Consider the following 14995-nt stretch of genomic DNA (forward strand, 5'->3'; position numbering starts at 1 on the left):
GTCTTCACTCAGGACCTCATGTCGAATGTTATCATCACATATTACCCATGGAACGATGTTTCCATCAGTTACTGCTGAACAGCCATCCAATTTTTAAAGTAATTGAACAAAGCTAACGTTGTTGCTGTCTCTATCAATGAAATTTGATACAGTGTGTGATTCCTCCATTGGGACACCTGGCCAAACATTTTTCCAGCTTTTCATCATTAGGGTCATCATCAATTTCATTCCAAGCTGGCACAAAAATAAATAAGCTTCTTGTATTGATTATTTTAAAAGCTCCTGTAAGATTTATATGTTTTACGGCAAGCTCTTGTTATTCAAACACTGAAGTTAACAATTTCTTTCTATATCACCTCTTTAAAACTTCCATAATTCCTTGGTTAAGTGGAAATACAAGAGCAATAACATTTGCGGACAGAAATTTAATATAGACAGTACTAGATCTCAGCCGTTCTTTTGCTGGATCACCGAGGCCGGCTGATGACTGTGGAATGTAATCAGTTCAAGGGCTAGAAGATGTCCTCCAATTAAGCCAACAATGGCTAGGAATGGAGAGGGTGGTGTGGCAACCGGACATGTCACAAGGCAAGGTTCTTCTCCCTCGAGGAGGAATTGAGATGTTCTTTTGCTGGATGACATGAAGCATTATCAATAAACAAAACTGCCTTTTCCTCTAATTCTTTTTCTTTCAAATATTTTATGAAGGGAACAAATGTTATGAAACCATTTTTTTTAAATATCTGAACTCATCCAAGCTGATTTTTGGAAGTGTATTTAGCTGGAAGAGCATTCATGTCAAGAGCATTTTTTATTGGGTTTGGTCTAGCAGACTTCCTTATAAGTAACAATGGCAACTTTAATTTTCTTAATCCATTATTTCAGAGCAGAAGTATCACTTTCTTACTAGATTTATGACCTTTTGCTGAAGACTCAAGTTTTGGGGCCATTGTTTTCGTTGGCAACATTCTAAAGCATAAACCAGTCTTGACCGCATTTAATATTTCTTCAGCAATTAAATTTTCTTCAACAAAGACGTAAAAAAATCTTTTTTAAACACTTCACTATACTGTCACTAGAGAGACATTTGCCACAGATTTTTAAAGGCATATACCATTTCATTCTTTCCACCTTCCTCACCAACCATCATTAGAGAGGTACATGACAATTCAACTCCTAATTCTTCATTATGACTTAAGAAATTTGACAGTAAAATTGGCCCAGAGATTGGAACCCACTGGTCATGTTCCTAACAAAAACCACAAATACAAAGCCTCATCCAAAATGCTCATGTTTGGATTTCTTTAGAATAGTTCTATTTCCCAAACTATATTTAGCGGCCATTTTCACATAAAAGTTTTCAATGGCCTCTGCTTTTTACCAGTTCGAAACTGTTTGCAACTCCTTTATTGAGGGCTATCTTTTTCTTCTATTCTTTATGGGGCTATCTTTCTTCTATTCTATATGGTTAAGCGCATTCATTTTTTCTACCATAGAAACTGTTACACTTTTTATTTTCATCCCCATTTTCAGTTACATAAAACAAAACATGTTTGCATAAACATACATTCAAATGAACAAATATTGCACAGTAATTAAACAAAAAAAAAGATGAAAAGACAAGCTACACATACAGTACAGATATAACCAAACTGTACTGTACAACTTACAAGGTTAGTTATTCAATTTGAACATGTAGAAACAAGGAGTAATCAAATTCAACTGAGGTCTTAAAAATCATTTGCTGACAACAGTACATGAGTAAATATATTTGAAATGTTTATTTTGGTAAATGATGAATTGCTTCAGTATATACAAAATCCTATAACTTATTGTACTACTGTATCAATCATTAAATTAAGTATAATTATAAGTACAAGTCATTAGTCACCTTATTGCCACCTGTATGGCACATTGCCTATATACATTTACTACCAATGTATTTAATTGTAGAATTAAGTTTAATTTTTTATATTGAGGAATGTATGATGGAACTGAAATTTTTAATACGTATGTTTTTAAATCGGTCCAGATTATCCAAGGATAGGGATCATCCAGGTTCAGATTAGCATGAGTTTACTGTATTGTAATTATCCTATTCTTTTAAGGTTTATAGTTTAATAACTCATGTTGTGAGCTGAAAAATAAAAATCCTTATGAACTTTTTACTGTCAAATGATGAAAGCACTGAAAATGCCTTGCCAGTTTGAGGATTAAAATAACTATCTGCCTCTTTTATTTGGCTGTTCAAATCCCAACATTTTTAGAGGAATTGAAACAGTCAAAAGACAATCACATTACAGTCAACAAAACCAGTCAACACAAGAAAAGCCCTCCAGCAGAGTAACAGGGTTTTGTAAAGCAACTACCTGGCAATATTATACACAATATAAATGTAATCAAAATTACACATTAAAAAATAAAACTTACCAATCTCATCTCGGGTGGAAACAATTTGTCAATGTCATCCTTACTAAATTTAGATGAAGTTGATGCATCATCGCTACAAAGAGCAAGAAGTATAGTGCTCTCCCATACCAAAGCAGTGTATAGCTCACACAATAATCTCAACACATGCAATCCTAATTCTGAACCCCAATGTGTCATAGATATTGTCCGTATATCAAGCTGAAAAGAAGCATACAGGTATAAATGAGAATGACTCATATATACTACTAATTAAAAACTCTTAAACAACACAATCAACTATAGCGCGTGCGCGCGCGCGCACACACACACACACACACACACAGAGAGAGAGAGAGAGAGACATATACAGACAGACAGACCATTAAAAATTATTTATTAACTATTCTATTACAAAAATTACTATTTATTTACATTTGGAGTATATTTAAAATTTACTGTTTCCAATTTCATAAAATTGTTATCTATAAAAATACATATATCATTCAATAAATAAATGAATATTTTATTCTGAACAGATATATAATAATACATTATATAAATAATGTCAGGAATAGGTAAACATATTACTCCATGGATAAAAACACTGTTCAAGCATTTTACCAGATGGCTCAAGGGAAACCACAGTAAAACCTTGATCAGAGTAGCATCACAAAATGCCCAATTAATTACAAAAATAGATAATGGTTTAAGTCCAAATTAACTGCTAAAAATATAAATATATAAAACAATACTAAGATAAATATGCGAAGATACTATACTTATTATCACAATTTAGATGTTATCATTTCATGAAATTTTGTAAATTATTGTAGTTAAGGAATAGCCTCCAGTCAACTTATGCATGTGGCCATTTTGACTGATTCTAATTTTTGACAAATAAATGCACTAGATACTGAGAGATTTCAGTGTAATAACAAAAAACAAGAATTTAACTAATGAAAGTAGAGAAAGAAGGACATGATCCTGATCCTTTAGATTTCAGATGAAATATATAATTCTGGCAAGAGATTCGTATAATTTAAGGTCATTCCTTCTGAAGTGTGTTTCTCTGCTTCAATTAATACCTTCTATATGTGTTTCTCTACTTCAGTTAATACTTTTTTTGTGCGATTCTCTACTTCAATTAATAATTTATCAGAGTTCTAAACTCACTTGTAAATATCCACTGTTGAGGGTATTTTTGATCAATATAGAAAAAGGATTTTCACCGTTTAGGCAATTTTCCCAGGTCACACATAATTTTCCAACCAAGAACTCGCATTACATTTTTGCATTTAACAATGTTTTCTCTTGAGACTTAAGTCCCTAAAAACACCACGGTGGTAAAAGATATAAGATGATTCAAAATGAACCAAACCACCGTTTTATAATGAATCTTTGATACTGTAATACTGTAACTAACCCTCACTCCCAATTTTAAAGTTTCTTTATTACAACACCATCTACCCAGTACAAGGATTTTAAAAAGGTCATTATGAATAAACACTTATAATAAAACACATCTATTTTGAAGTAAAATAAAAAATACTATCCTTCTCCATTAGATAATCATCAATATTTCATATCAATTAAAATTCTGATAATATAAAAATTAACATAACACTGTGCAGAACCCCTTTATCATACAGTACAAGATGATATGAATAAAATACAATTTTATCAAATGACATAATCAAATAAAATAGGAACATTAAAATGAAAATACTAAATTCAATAAAACAACATGACACTTCTTAATAGAATCCATATAATTTGACCCCCAAGTGTGAGTTACCAATCACGGCAGGAGGGTCCTGATCCTTCAAATGAAATTATAACATGTATTTCATATAAAATTAGTTAAGTGAATGTATTTAGTTTTTATTATAATTTTATAGTTACAGGCTATAATTGCATATACAATTTTTTTTTTTTAAATAAAGAAAAAATACATACCTGACCTGTACGGCAAACATGTACAAACATAACAACATATCCATTTGCAGCAGCGACAGCATGAAGCAAAGGTGTTGCAGATGGAGTAGAGAACGCAGTTTCTAGTTTAGGAGCAGAGGCAAGTTCATGTAACAGAAGCGACCCTTCAGGATGGTCACCACTAGGCTTATAAAGTGGCATCAGCTTAATCAGCACATCATTTAACTGGGATAAGCCTTGTCGCATAACCTGTGGTTCATGGGCTAAATTCTAAAAACATAATTTATGACATATAAGTTCTTGTAATAACTCAAAAAATGTTATAATTGGACTATATAAAATTCATTACAAGGTCACAAATAGCTGTCTACATTGTCAACAGTATTCTTACAACTTTAGATATGCACGCACGCGCACATGAAATTGTACTTCCTCTCTAAACCCAAAGTGTGAAATGAAATAGATTATAAAATAATAGGGGGAAAAGGTTTCTTTATGTATGTATAAAATATATAAACAGAATGTTTGCAAAAACAGTTTCAAGAATTAAGGCAATGTTCCCCCACAACGAAATAAAGAATAAATTTTATATTAACATATGTCCAGAAATGCTTAGTTTATGGCTATCTGTCATTTTGTATTTTTAAAATGAGCTGAAATTTCATATACGCCTATGTTAGCTAGAGGTTTATTTATATAAAAATAATAAGCTTGATCTCTCAATCCTTTTCAAAATGGCAGCCATGTAAACTTTTTTTTAATCGTTAATATCTTTACCACCACTAGTTTATTTAAATGTTATATTTAAAAAAAAAAAATGTGAAGCGCTTTATGAAAAAAAATAATGATACCTTATTTATTCAAATTTGTTCCATAAATAACAAAGTTATGGCAAAAATTCAATCTAGAGTGACTCGCTTCATTACTCTAGATTAAAGAAACATTTATTTCCTCCAGAATAAAATTAAATAACTTGACACAATCTCAAACGGAATAATTTTATTAATGTTATCATGCAATAGAGTATAATAATTTAATAATACTGAATATTATTACTATAAAATAAAATATTGATGAAATCATGAAAATATTATAATAATTAATATTACTGAAAAATAATTTGCAATTTATGTTTTTCATTTAATGAACAGACACTGGTTATTAAACAAACTGTTTTGTTTTTCTAATTAAAATTTGTGTAACAATAAATTATTGTATCAAATAATAAAACAGATTACAGTAGCTGTTCAAAATGGCAGCCCTCATTCAGAACACATGCATCCAGGTGTTTTTTTCATCAAGTGCTGGACTCTGAATCTGACAAATCCTTTCAATCCCATTTAAAATTCTTGGGCCCAATTCTTCTACAGTATCCTAAGGTGTCATCTTTAAATGGCCCCACAAGAAAAGTCTAGAGGAATGATCTGGAGCCCCATACAGCATGAACCACATTTTGATGCATGTGTATAGTGGCTAACCTTCAAGTAAAAGTGAAAGATCAACCATCAAGAAATATTAAAACATCTTAATATATAACAACATACAAGAAAATGAGTAAACTTTGACCATGCTGAAATCACTGCTTATTTGAGAAGACTAATTATTTGATTAATCAAATTTTAACAGCCTTTCAATGAAGCATATAAAAAAAAGGCCATTATAAAAAAGTGTAATGAAAAGTAAAACTGCATCATTCTCTTAACAGAAAAACCTTGAAGTGCTGTTGCTCCTTTTCTGTACCCAATTTTTTTTTTAAGACAATTAAGAAATGAGAAAAAGAAGAGGAAACTATATAACAGAAAACATTAGTAACTTACCAAAATTGATTTACAAACTGAAGCAACTGACTGAGCTGCTAGTGTAACAGGATAATCAACAGGAAGATTTGGTAAACCTAGGATTGACAATAAAGGTACCAGCCCTTTCTGATTCACAAATTCTCTACAATGATCATCTGTTGAATTATTACTTAAGATAGCATCAACAAATTTCATCTGAAACACAAAAATGTAAGATATCAGATAATATAAGTCTAAAGCTATTTCAAAAAAAGTAAAAAAGATAATCATTAAAACACTAATCAAATTTTTATTACAAAAAAAAAACTATACAAAAATTATTTGACCATAGACCAAGGAGAAAAATAGCTTAATACTGGCATCCAATTCTAATCCCCTTTAAGTAGTCTTTTTATAAGACTTAGCCTAGTAGTTCTTCCACTGCTGGAAACATTTCTGGAAGTCCTCTGTTCACATCAGCTGTCAAATACACTGACATTCTTTTACTGTCTTGTTGATTCTCATATCAGGATTCTTACAGGAGAGTGTTCAGCTCTGGTAACAACCAGAAATCGTAGTCATGCCTGAAAGGAGCCTGATGGACCTGGCAATACTGTAAGATGAAGAAATCCTCCATCAGATGTAAAGAATGGGCAGAGGTGTTGAGTGACTCCCCCATGTTCTGCCTCTTGCACCAAACCCATACCACAAGATGACAGTAAACCTCTTGACACTTAACAAACATGTTTGCCTTTGGAGCATAATTGTAATTAGCAAAAACAACATAGTCAACTCACTACTTAACTCCTCAATTGTCTTACTTTCTTTGGCCTTGGGAATGATGAAAACTTCTGCTAAAACGACAGCCTTGGTTTCTGGATCATACTCATTCATCCAGAACTCATTACCAGTTACCATGGAAATCAAAATCACAATTTTCAACTATAATTCTGCACAACTTCAAGACAGAGCTCTTTCTGTTCATATGAAAGCAACTTTGACACAAATTTTACAGGCCATTCTAGCGTAGCTAAATCATTTGTTGAAAGTGTTTTTGCAAAACCCACATTAGTAACATTTCAGCCAGTTAGCCAATGGCTCATCATAATCAAACTTGCACACTTTATTAATGATATCAGAATTGCTGATGGCACATACTGGTATATCAATCACTGTCACGTAAAGTTCAGCCATTTTTAAACCAGTTAAATCATTCTTCAATTTGTATAAACCTTATGGTTGTATAAATTTATAAGTGCGTAACAAAATTTTTTGCAACAGTGTTATTCAGTGCAGTCCATCATTTCAAAGGAAGAAAAATGCACTAAGCACATATACTGGCTGCCTAACAGCAACTGACTCATTCCACACACATATAAAAAATTACCATATTCTCACTCGTAAAGTGTTTTATAACTTGAATCCAAATACTTTCCAAGAAGAAAAAAAAATCAGATATTTTTTAAACAGAAGCTAAATATTAAGTTAAAATTTAAAAAAAATTTAATTTCCAAGAGCAATGACAGGCAGTTCTAAAACAGACAACTAAAAATGTCTGAAATGACCTGAAATAAAATGATTACCTTTTATATCATCTGAACTTAATGAACATGAATTAATAGTATGCTGACTGTATATTTATTTCTTTACAGCAAAGAAATAAATAAATATTTGTCACACATTGTACATTAATTAATACTTTTAAAACTTAATTATTGGACAAATTCGTACTTTATCCTAGTTATATCTTTGTACACAAATATATATATATATATAGATATATATATAAAAGAGTGAAAATAAATCTTACATTTTCTTTTTTCTGTCAGTTCACCAAAAACATGAAAAAGACAAAAACACACATAATGAAAATTTAAAAGAATAACAAAATAAAAAACCACTTACAACATTCAGAATATAATCAACTAATGCTATTGGTGTCTTTTCATGTGGTGTCTGCGAACTCTGGTCAACCGCGGCATCTTCTCTTTGAGGATGTGATGAAGTTGATGCTTCTTCTTCATCATCTTCTTCCTCATCACTACTACCAGCCTCATTTGGTACTCTGGGAGTTGGCAGTGGCGATTCTCCACTTGATCCTTTTTGAGGACGCCAGCAAACATACTTAGGATCTCTTCCTAAAGCGCACAGTTCTTCTAATAACTGTAACAATAAAAATGTATAAATTAAATACTATATTTATTTGTGTAATTCACACACCTGAAATTTTAGACAATATTTTTGTTAAATATTCAATCACATAAACATAATTTTCTCACTGAATATTACATTCTACTTTCATTACAAACTTATGTAAAATAATTTCTTTGCATAAATCACCCACCTACTTTAAGATAAAAAAAAAGTGGATTAAATAAATATGTGAACTACACGAGTAAATAAGGTAACACATGTAAAACTAACATATGTCCAAACTAAATTAGAGTTCCTAGAAAACATTCTCAGGATGCATATGTATTTGTGCTTGGAAGAGAATGTCACACTATTCATCTTTCAATACCACATGTAGATATTGTAGTCTACTGTACAAACAAAACACACATTTTGCGAATAAAGAAAAACATTTCTTAACGAAGAGAGAATATATAAATTTCATATTTATTTTATTAGCACATTTTTTATTTTAATTTCTCAATAAGTATTTCTCAGTCAAATTAATAACTGATTTTTACACATTCATTATAATTAAAACTCTTGTTCCTACCTCATTTTTAGTTTGATCAGGAGCAAATTAAATATACCACGCACCATGTAGTTGAAGTACGGATGATGAAGCCAAGCCATGTATAACCTTTTTACAAGAAATATGTAATTCAATCTCTGCTTAGCATCATGGCAGTATTGGTTTATACATTCGTATAAATTAATAATAATAAGTGTTCTGCTTAAAGGCAGGTTTTCACATGGCCGCCCTCCATTCTCCTCAATTCTGTGCCATCTGTTTCATTTTATACTAACTTTTTTATATTGTCTATCATTTTCATACGTCTCCGACCTCTTGCTTTCCTCTCTGTTTCAAAACCTTCCAATGCCATCACCAACAGGCAGTCACATCTCATCCAGTGTCCCAACCAACTGCATTTTCTTCTTTTTATTATTTCAATAATCACCCTCTCTTCTCCTACTCTACAAAGCACCTCCTCATTCCAAACTCTCTCCGTCCAGCTGATCTTTTCCATTCTCCTCCAAACCCATTTCAAAGGCCTCCAATCTTCTCTCCTCTCCTTTTGTAATAATCCATGTCTCTGCTCCATAAAGGGCCACACTCCACACAAAACATTTTGCAAGTTTTTTCCTTAGTTGAAGATCTATATTGCTACATAGCACTCTCCTCATTTTGCTAAATGCTTCCTTTGCTCTAGCAATTCATTTTTAACTTCCTGATCACACTTCATATCTTCCTTAATGATGCACCCCAGGTACTTAAAGGATGCCACTTGTTCAACTTTATTTCCCCCAATCCTAATCGTTGCCCTTTTAGTTGATCTGCTAATTATCATGCTTTTTGTCTTCTTTGTATTTATCTTCATCCCATACTCCTCGCAGATTTGATTTATTCTTCTCAACATTTCATTCATCATATACTCACTCTCTGCCAAAACTGCAATGTCATCAGCGAACCTACGCACTCTATCCTCCTTCTTCCAATATTTACACCCTTATTACCAGTTAGACTCTTTTCAATTATCACTTCTACAACAGTTGAACAGAGTAGGTGGTGACATGGAACATCCCTGCCACACCCTCTCCTAAATCTGCTTGATTCCAATAACTAATTCCCAATCTTTACTTTTACCTTCTGTGACAAGTAAAGATTTCTTATTAATCTCCTCTCCCTCCAAGTGACTCCTTTTTCTTTTAAGAATCTCAGCAATTTATCCCATTCCACCCTGTCAAAAGCCTTCTCCAGATCTATGAAGACCATATATAAATCTCTTTGCTTTTCAATACATCTTTCTCCGATCACTCTTATTAATCCTACTGCATCCCTTGTTCCCTTCCCCTTCTAAACTCGAACTGCTCTTTCCCAATTGTCTTCCAATCTCTAGTCTTCCATAAAATCTCCCATTCAACACTCTCAGTAGTATCTTAGCTGCATGCGATATAAGGCTAATGGTCCTATACTTCTCACATTTCAATGTATTACTCTTCTTTTCGATTGGGACCATAATAGTAGTCACAAAATCTTCCGGCCAATCACCACTCTCATATATGTGAAAATACACAGGCTTGTGATATCTCCATTTCCCCTAAACCTTTCCACAGCTCAGCCAGTACATCAACTTCACATGCTTTCTTGTTTTTCATTTCCTTTAAGGCTTTTTCTACCTCTCCCTCCATAATGTAACAACCTTTCTCCTCTTCAAACACTTCCAATTCATCTTCAATTCCTAGGATTTCTGGTCTCTTATCTACTTCATGAAGTCTTTCAACATATCAGTTCCATCTACCTAGAACCTGGTTCTTCCCATCAACCACCTCCCCATCTTCCGTCGCTATTTCCATTCTAGTTTTACCTTTTCCCTTTTTAAATACCAGTTCCATAACTACTCTATAAATCTCTTCAACTCAAATAAATTAAGACTGTCTATTGTGAAGCACACAAAAATTAATAATGTCCAATGCTATTAATGCCTTAATACACTGGCAGCAGAAATGCATGCCTCAAGAAGATTTTTCATAATTATCTTGCAACAGAATTTCTATGGAAAAAAATAATAGGTAGAACATCCTTGTTAATGCTTTCTCAAAAGAAATTATGATATTAAGATTACATGTATCATGTCACCTTAAATGGTAATTTATAGACTTAATAATTTTGAGTACTGTTAATTTGAACTGTGATACCGTGCTTGACATTTAGATGTATACTCCTCATGCTACTTTCTTTTAGTTACCCAAGATTAATAGAGGTTAATTTCAGCAAAAAATCTGCAGGTTATTTTAACACAATACAGGCATCTTCTGTAAGTTTTTAAAAATGTATATGTTGGGATATGCATGCATATATCCCTAGCTGGCAGAACTTGTATTAGAAAGTTCTGCCAGCCACATTAGGGGAAATGCTGTATTAAAAAAAATAATGCAAGAATGCCTTATACGCAACACTAGCCCACTCAACAATTTTTCAAATTATGTTTATTACAATTAATTTTTCATGATGTGTTGAAGTACGGTTCAGAAATCAGAAAATATATCATGAAGCAGAAATGTTTTAATCAAATTCTTTTAGCTTTTACAATTACAAAACTATTAGAACTATCTTAGTATTATTAATAATTATATTTGTTCACAAGAAATAAAACCAAAACCTCAGAGCAAAGTCATAATAAAACTAAATTACTTTTAAAAACAAAGATATTAGCCCTTGAACAGATGATTTTAGATGTTTTAATGTATTAGTGATAAATTGTAAATGCATATTCAGATAAAAAAATATATATACAAGGGGGTCAAAGCTATGTTATCAAGCTGCATAATGACTAATTTAAAAAAGACCCAGAAAAATTCTCATTGTCATTCATGTTTATCTTAATATTCATTAAGATAATTCCTATTTCATATTTATCCTAATCTAATTATGTATGTTAGATAAGAAGAGAAACTTAACAGGTACTATACAAACCTTAATAATAGCAGCAGTCGCATCGGCTTTAAGACTGGGCTGATGTCGCATCAGTTCATCCATTGCATTACCCAAATTAGATGCAGTATCACCAATGGGATCTGTACTACGTCGACGGCGCATTGCTGATAGGTACATAGGAGATAATAAGACTTTAAATAACCGGTCAAACGGACTAAATCTTACAAATGATGCTAACCCTCTAGGATTTAAACATAATGCACTGAACACATTCGGTAGAGATCCAAGAACTTCACGGGTTGCAGGGACCTATAAAACAGTACATAGAACATCATATTTTTTATCATTTTCATTATGCTTTTTACATTTCATCAATAATCTTTTTTTACAGAATTCAATTACTTTTTACACACACACGCGCGCGCGCGCACACACACACACCGAGAGAGAGAGAGAGAGAGAGTGGGGAGGGGTGAGAGAGAGATGGTGGAGAGAGGGGAGAGGGTGAGAGAGAGGGAGTGATAGAGGGGGGGAGAGGGTGAGATGGAGAGAGAGAGATGCTGAGAGAGGGGGGGAGATTGAGAGGGGGAGAGTGAGGGGGGAGAGATTATCCCCTCCCATCCACCTATTACCACTACAGAGCTGCTGGATAGATGGTAACTGAACCAGAGAGTTCAGTTAAAATATAAGATGATAAGAGTAAAGCTATTGTGACATTATTTTGATTAAAGACATTACTGTCTTTAATCGAGAGCAAATGTCAATTATTAATAAAGTAAAATAAGTAAATAGTAATAAAATATTCATTAAAAAATTATAAGCAAAAGAAACAATTCTAGTTATATCACTGGCACTGTTAATTATATAAGTTTACTAAGTAATTAATGAAATAATTATTCCATGATAATAATAGACGTATCTGAGAATCTTTTTCTTCACAAGTGTGAGTAATGTGTCAGAAATAATAATAAACATATGTAACATTACATGGATGCATCTGTGTATGTATGTGTATGCACACATGCACATGATGCAGGCAGATGGACATGCACAGTGGCAAAGACAAAAGTTCCTCAATAACAGTAAAAAATAAAAAAATAAATAAAAAATTAAACATTTAATATCTTACTTCAACAGAGAAATTAAGATCATTCTGCATTAGATAAAAAAAATACAAGTACAAGGCAACAATAACAAAAACAAACTGGTTACATGGATTTGATATGCTGTGGGTATATATAATTTTTTTTTCTTTGGAAAATTCAAATAATTTAACATATAGACGACTGCATTAGTGAAATTTAATATTTTAAGAAATATAAACCACCAAAACACATTAATTACATAAGTTAAACTTATCATATCAATTTCCAATAATCGATTTTCACAATATCGATTAGCATCCCAGCATCTTCTGTTGGGATTAAATTCTTTAACTACATTAAAACATAATCTTTTTAGAATTTGTCACTTTATTCAAAATTGTTTTCCGTTTTAAAATTTTGAATTGTATTATGAATGTACATATGTAAATTTTAATGTCCAGTACTGGAATGATTTAATTTTTTAAAAATTAAACATTAAATCATTTTTAATCTTACAGTAAATCAATTTTTAACCTTTTAAAAATTAAATTATTTGAGTACTGGATGTTAAAATTTACATATATGAGGCATATTCATAAAATAAGGACAGGTCTGAATAAAGTTTCACACATGCAGGCCATCTATCAGCTATTTACAAAGCCACTGCAGTTGTTTTGATTCAGTAGTCATTTGCCTGCCGATGAACGCAATGTCCATAACAATCGTTTCTCCCATCAGTTGTGAAATGCACTCTGTAATTCCATTTTTGTGTGCAAAAGAATCTTCAGCTGCTGAAATTCATAGGGAGTTGTGCCTAGTGAATGGAACTATAGTAATGAGTAAAGGATACGTTAGACAATGGTGTTGAGACATAAAAATGGCCGCACAAATATGCGTGAAGAAGAGCAGAGTGGTAGGGCCAGTATTCAGACTGACAAAATCGTTAAACAAGTGAACCAAAAATCACAAATTGTGGGCAAGGTGGCTACCGAAAATGATCACCGACCAACACAAAGAATAAAGAATGTGCAGTGGACAAGCGTTTTCGGACTGCTATCGACAACATGGAAATGATTTGTTTTCCCACATTTTTACAGGCAATAAGACATGGATATCCTACACCACCACAGAATCGAAACAACAGTCAATGCAGTGGCATCATTCAAGTTCCCCAAAACCGAAAAATTTTAAGCAATCTCCATACTCAAGTCAAAAAATGTTGGTTACCGTTTTTTGGGATGAAAAGGGCGTCATTGTGGTTGATTTCATGGAATACGGATCAACAATTACAGTTGACGCATATTGTAAAACGCTCACCAAACTGAGACCTGCGATCCAGAATCAACAACACAGGAAACTGTCATCCAGCGAAATCCTCCTTCACAACAACGCATATCCTCACACCGCTGTCTTAACCAAAAAGAAGATTCAAGTTTTTTGTTGGGAACTTTTTGACCACCCTCCATATAATCCTCATCTTGCACCCAGCAACTACTTCCTCTTCTTGCATTTGAAAAATTGGCTTGGTGGACAACAGTTTGAAAACTACGAGGAACTCAAGACCGATGTTGTTAACCTATTCAACTCCCCAGGTAGTAAGCTTCTATGCAGAGGATTAAAGAAACTGGTGCAGCATTATGAAAAATGCTTAGAACTGAATGGCGATTATGTAGAAAAGCAAAGTAGATCTGTAATAAACTAAAACACTAAGTAAGAACCTTCTCTCACAAGTTAATTTTTTTTTATGACCAAACAGCCCTTACTTTATGAATATGCCTCATACATTCATAAGAAAATTAAAAAAAAAAAAAATTTAAATAAAATGAAAAATTATAAAAAGAATGTTTTAATGTAGTTATAGAATTTAATTCCAACCGAAGATGTGGGAGGGATATCATGAAAATCGATTATTGAAAATTAATATGGTAAATTTAACTTATCTAATAACAATTTTGATGGTTTATATTTCACATAATATTAAATAAATATATAAATCTATTGGGATTTTAGGTTTAAAAAAAAAATTAGATGAGATAGATAAAGTAAAAAAGAACAGACTTCAATTATTGTCATATATTTCATCTTTCTTGTCCTAAAACAATTATAGTAGTTTTTATCATGAACAACTGCAATAAAAAGAGAAAAAGACAAAAATCTCATATTTTTTGGTCACCTTTAAA

At 32.2% G+C, this 14995-nt stretch overlaps 1 protein-coding gene across 7 annotated transcripts in view; it reads right to left on the reverse strand.

Moving 5' to 3' along the window:
- Positions 1 to 14995, reverse strand: part of HUWE1 (HECT, UBA and WWE domain containing E3 ubiquitin protein ligase 1) — a 299081-nt gene that overhangs the window by 229776 nt on the left and 54310 nt on the right. For all 7 annotated transcript variants that reach the window (XM_075363006.1, XM_075363009.1, XM_075363005.1 and 4 more), the window contains exons 13-17: positions 11770 to 12039; positions 8028 to 8285; positions 6162 to 6338; positions 4366 to 4614; positions 2431 to 2628 (exon numbers count right to left, since the gene is read on the reverse strand). In XM_075363006.1, coding sequence (XP_075219121.1) covers positions 2431 to 2628; positions 4366 to 4614; positions 6162 to 6338; positions 8028 to 8285; positions 11770 to 12039 — 1152 coding nt within the window. The remainder of the gene's footprint in view (positions 1 to 2430; positions 2629 to 4365; positions 4615 to 6161; positions 6339 to 8027; positions 8286 to 11769; positions 12040 to 14995) is intronic.

Source organism: Lycorma delicatula, chromosome 4 (assembly GCF_047948215.1).
Source record: "Lycorma delicatula isolate Av1 chromosome 4, ASM4794821v1, whole genome shotgun sequence".
NCBI lineage: Eukaryota > Metazoa > Arthropoda > Insecta > Hemiptera > Fulgoridae > Lycorma > Lycorma delicatula.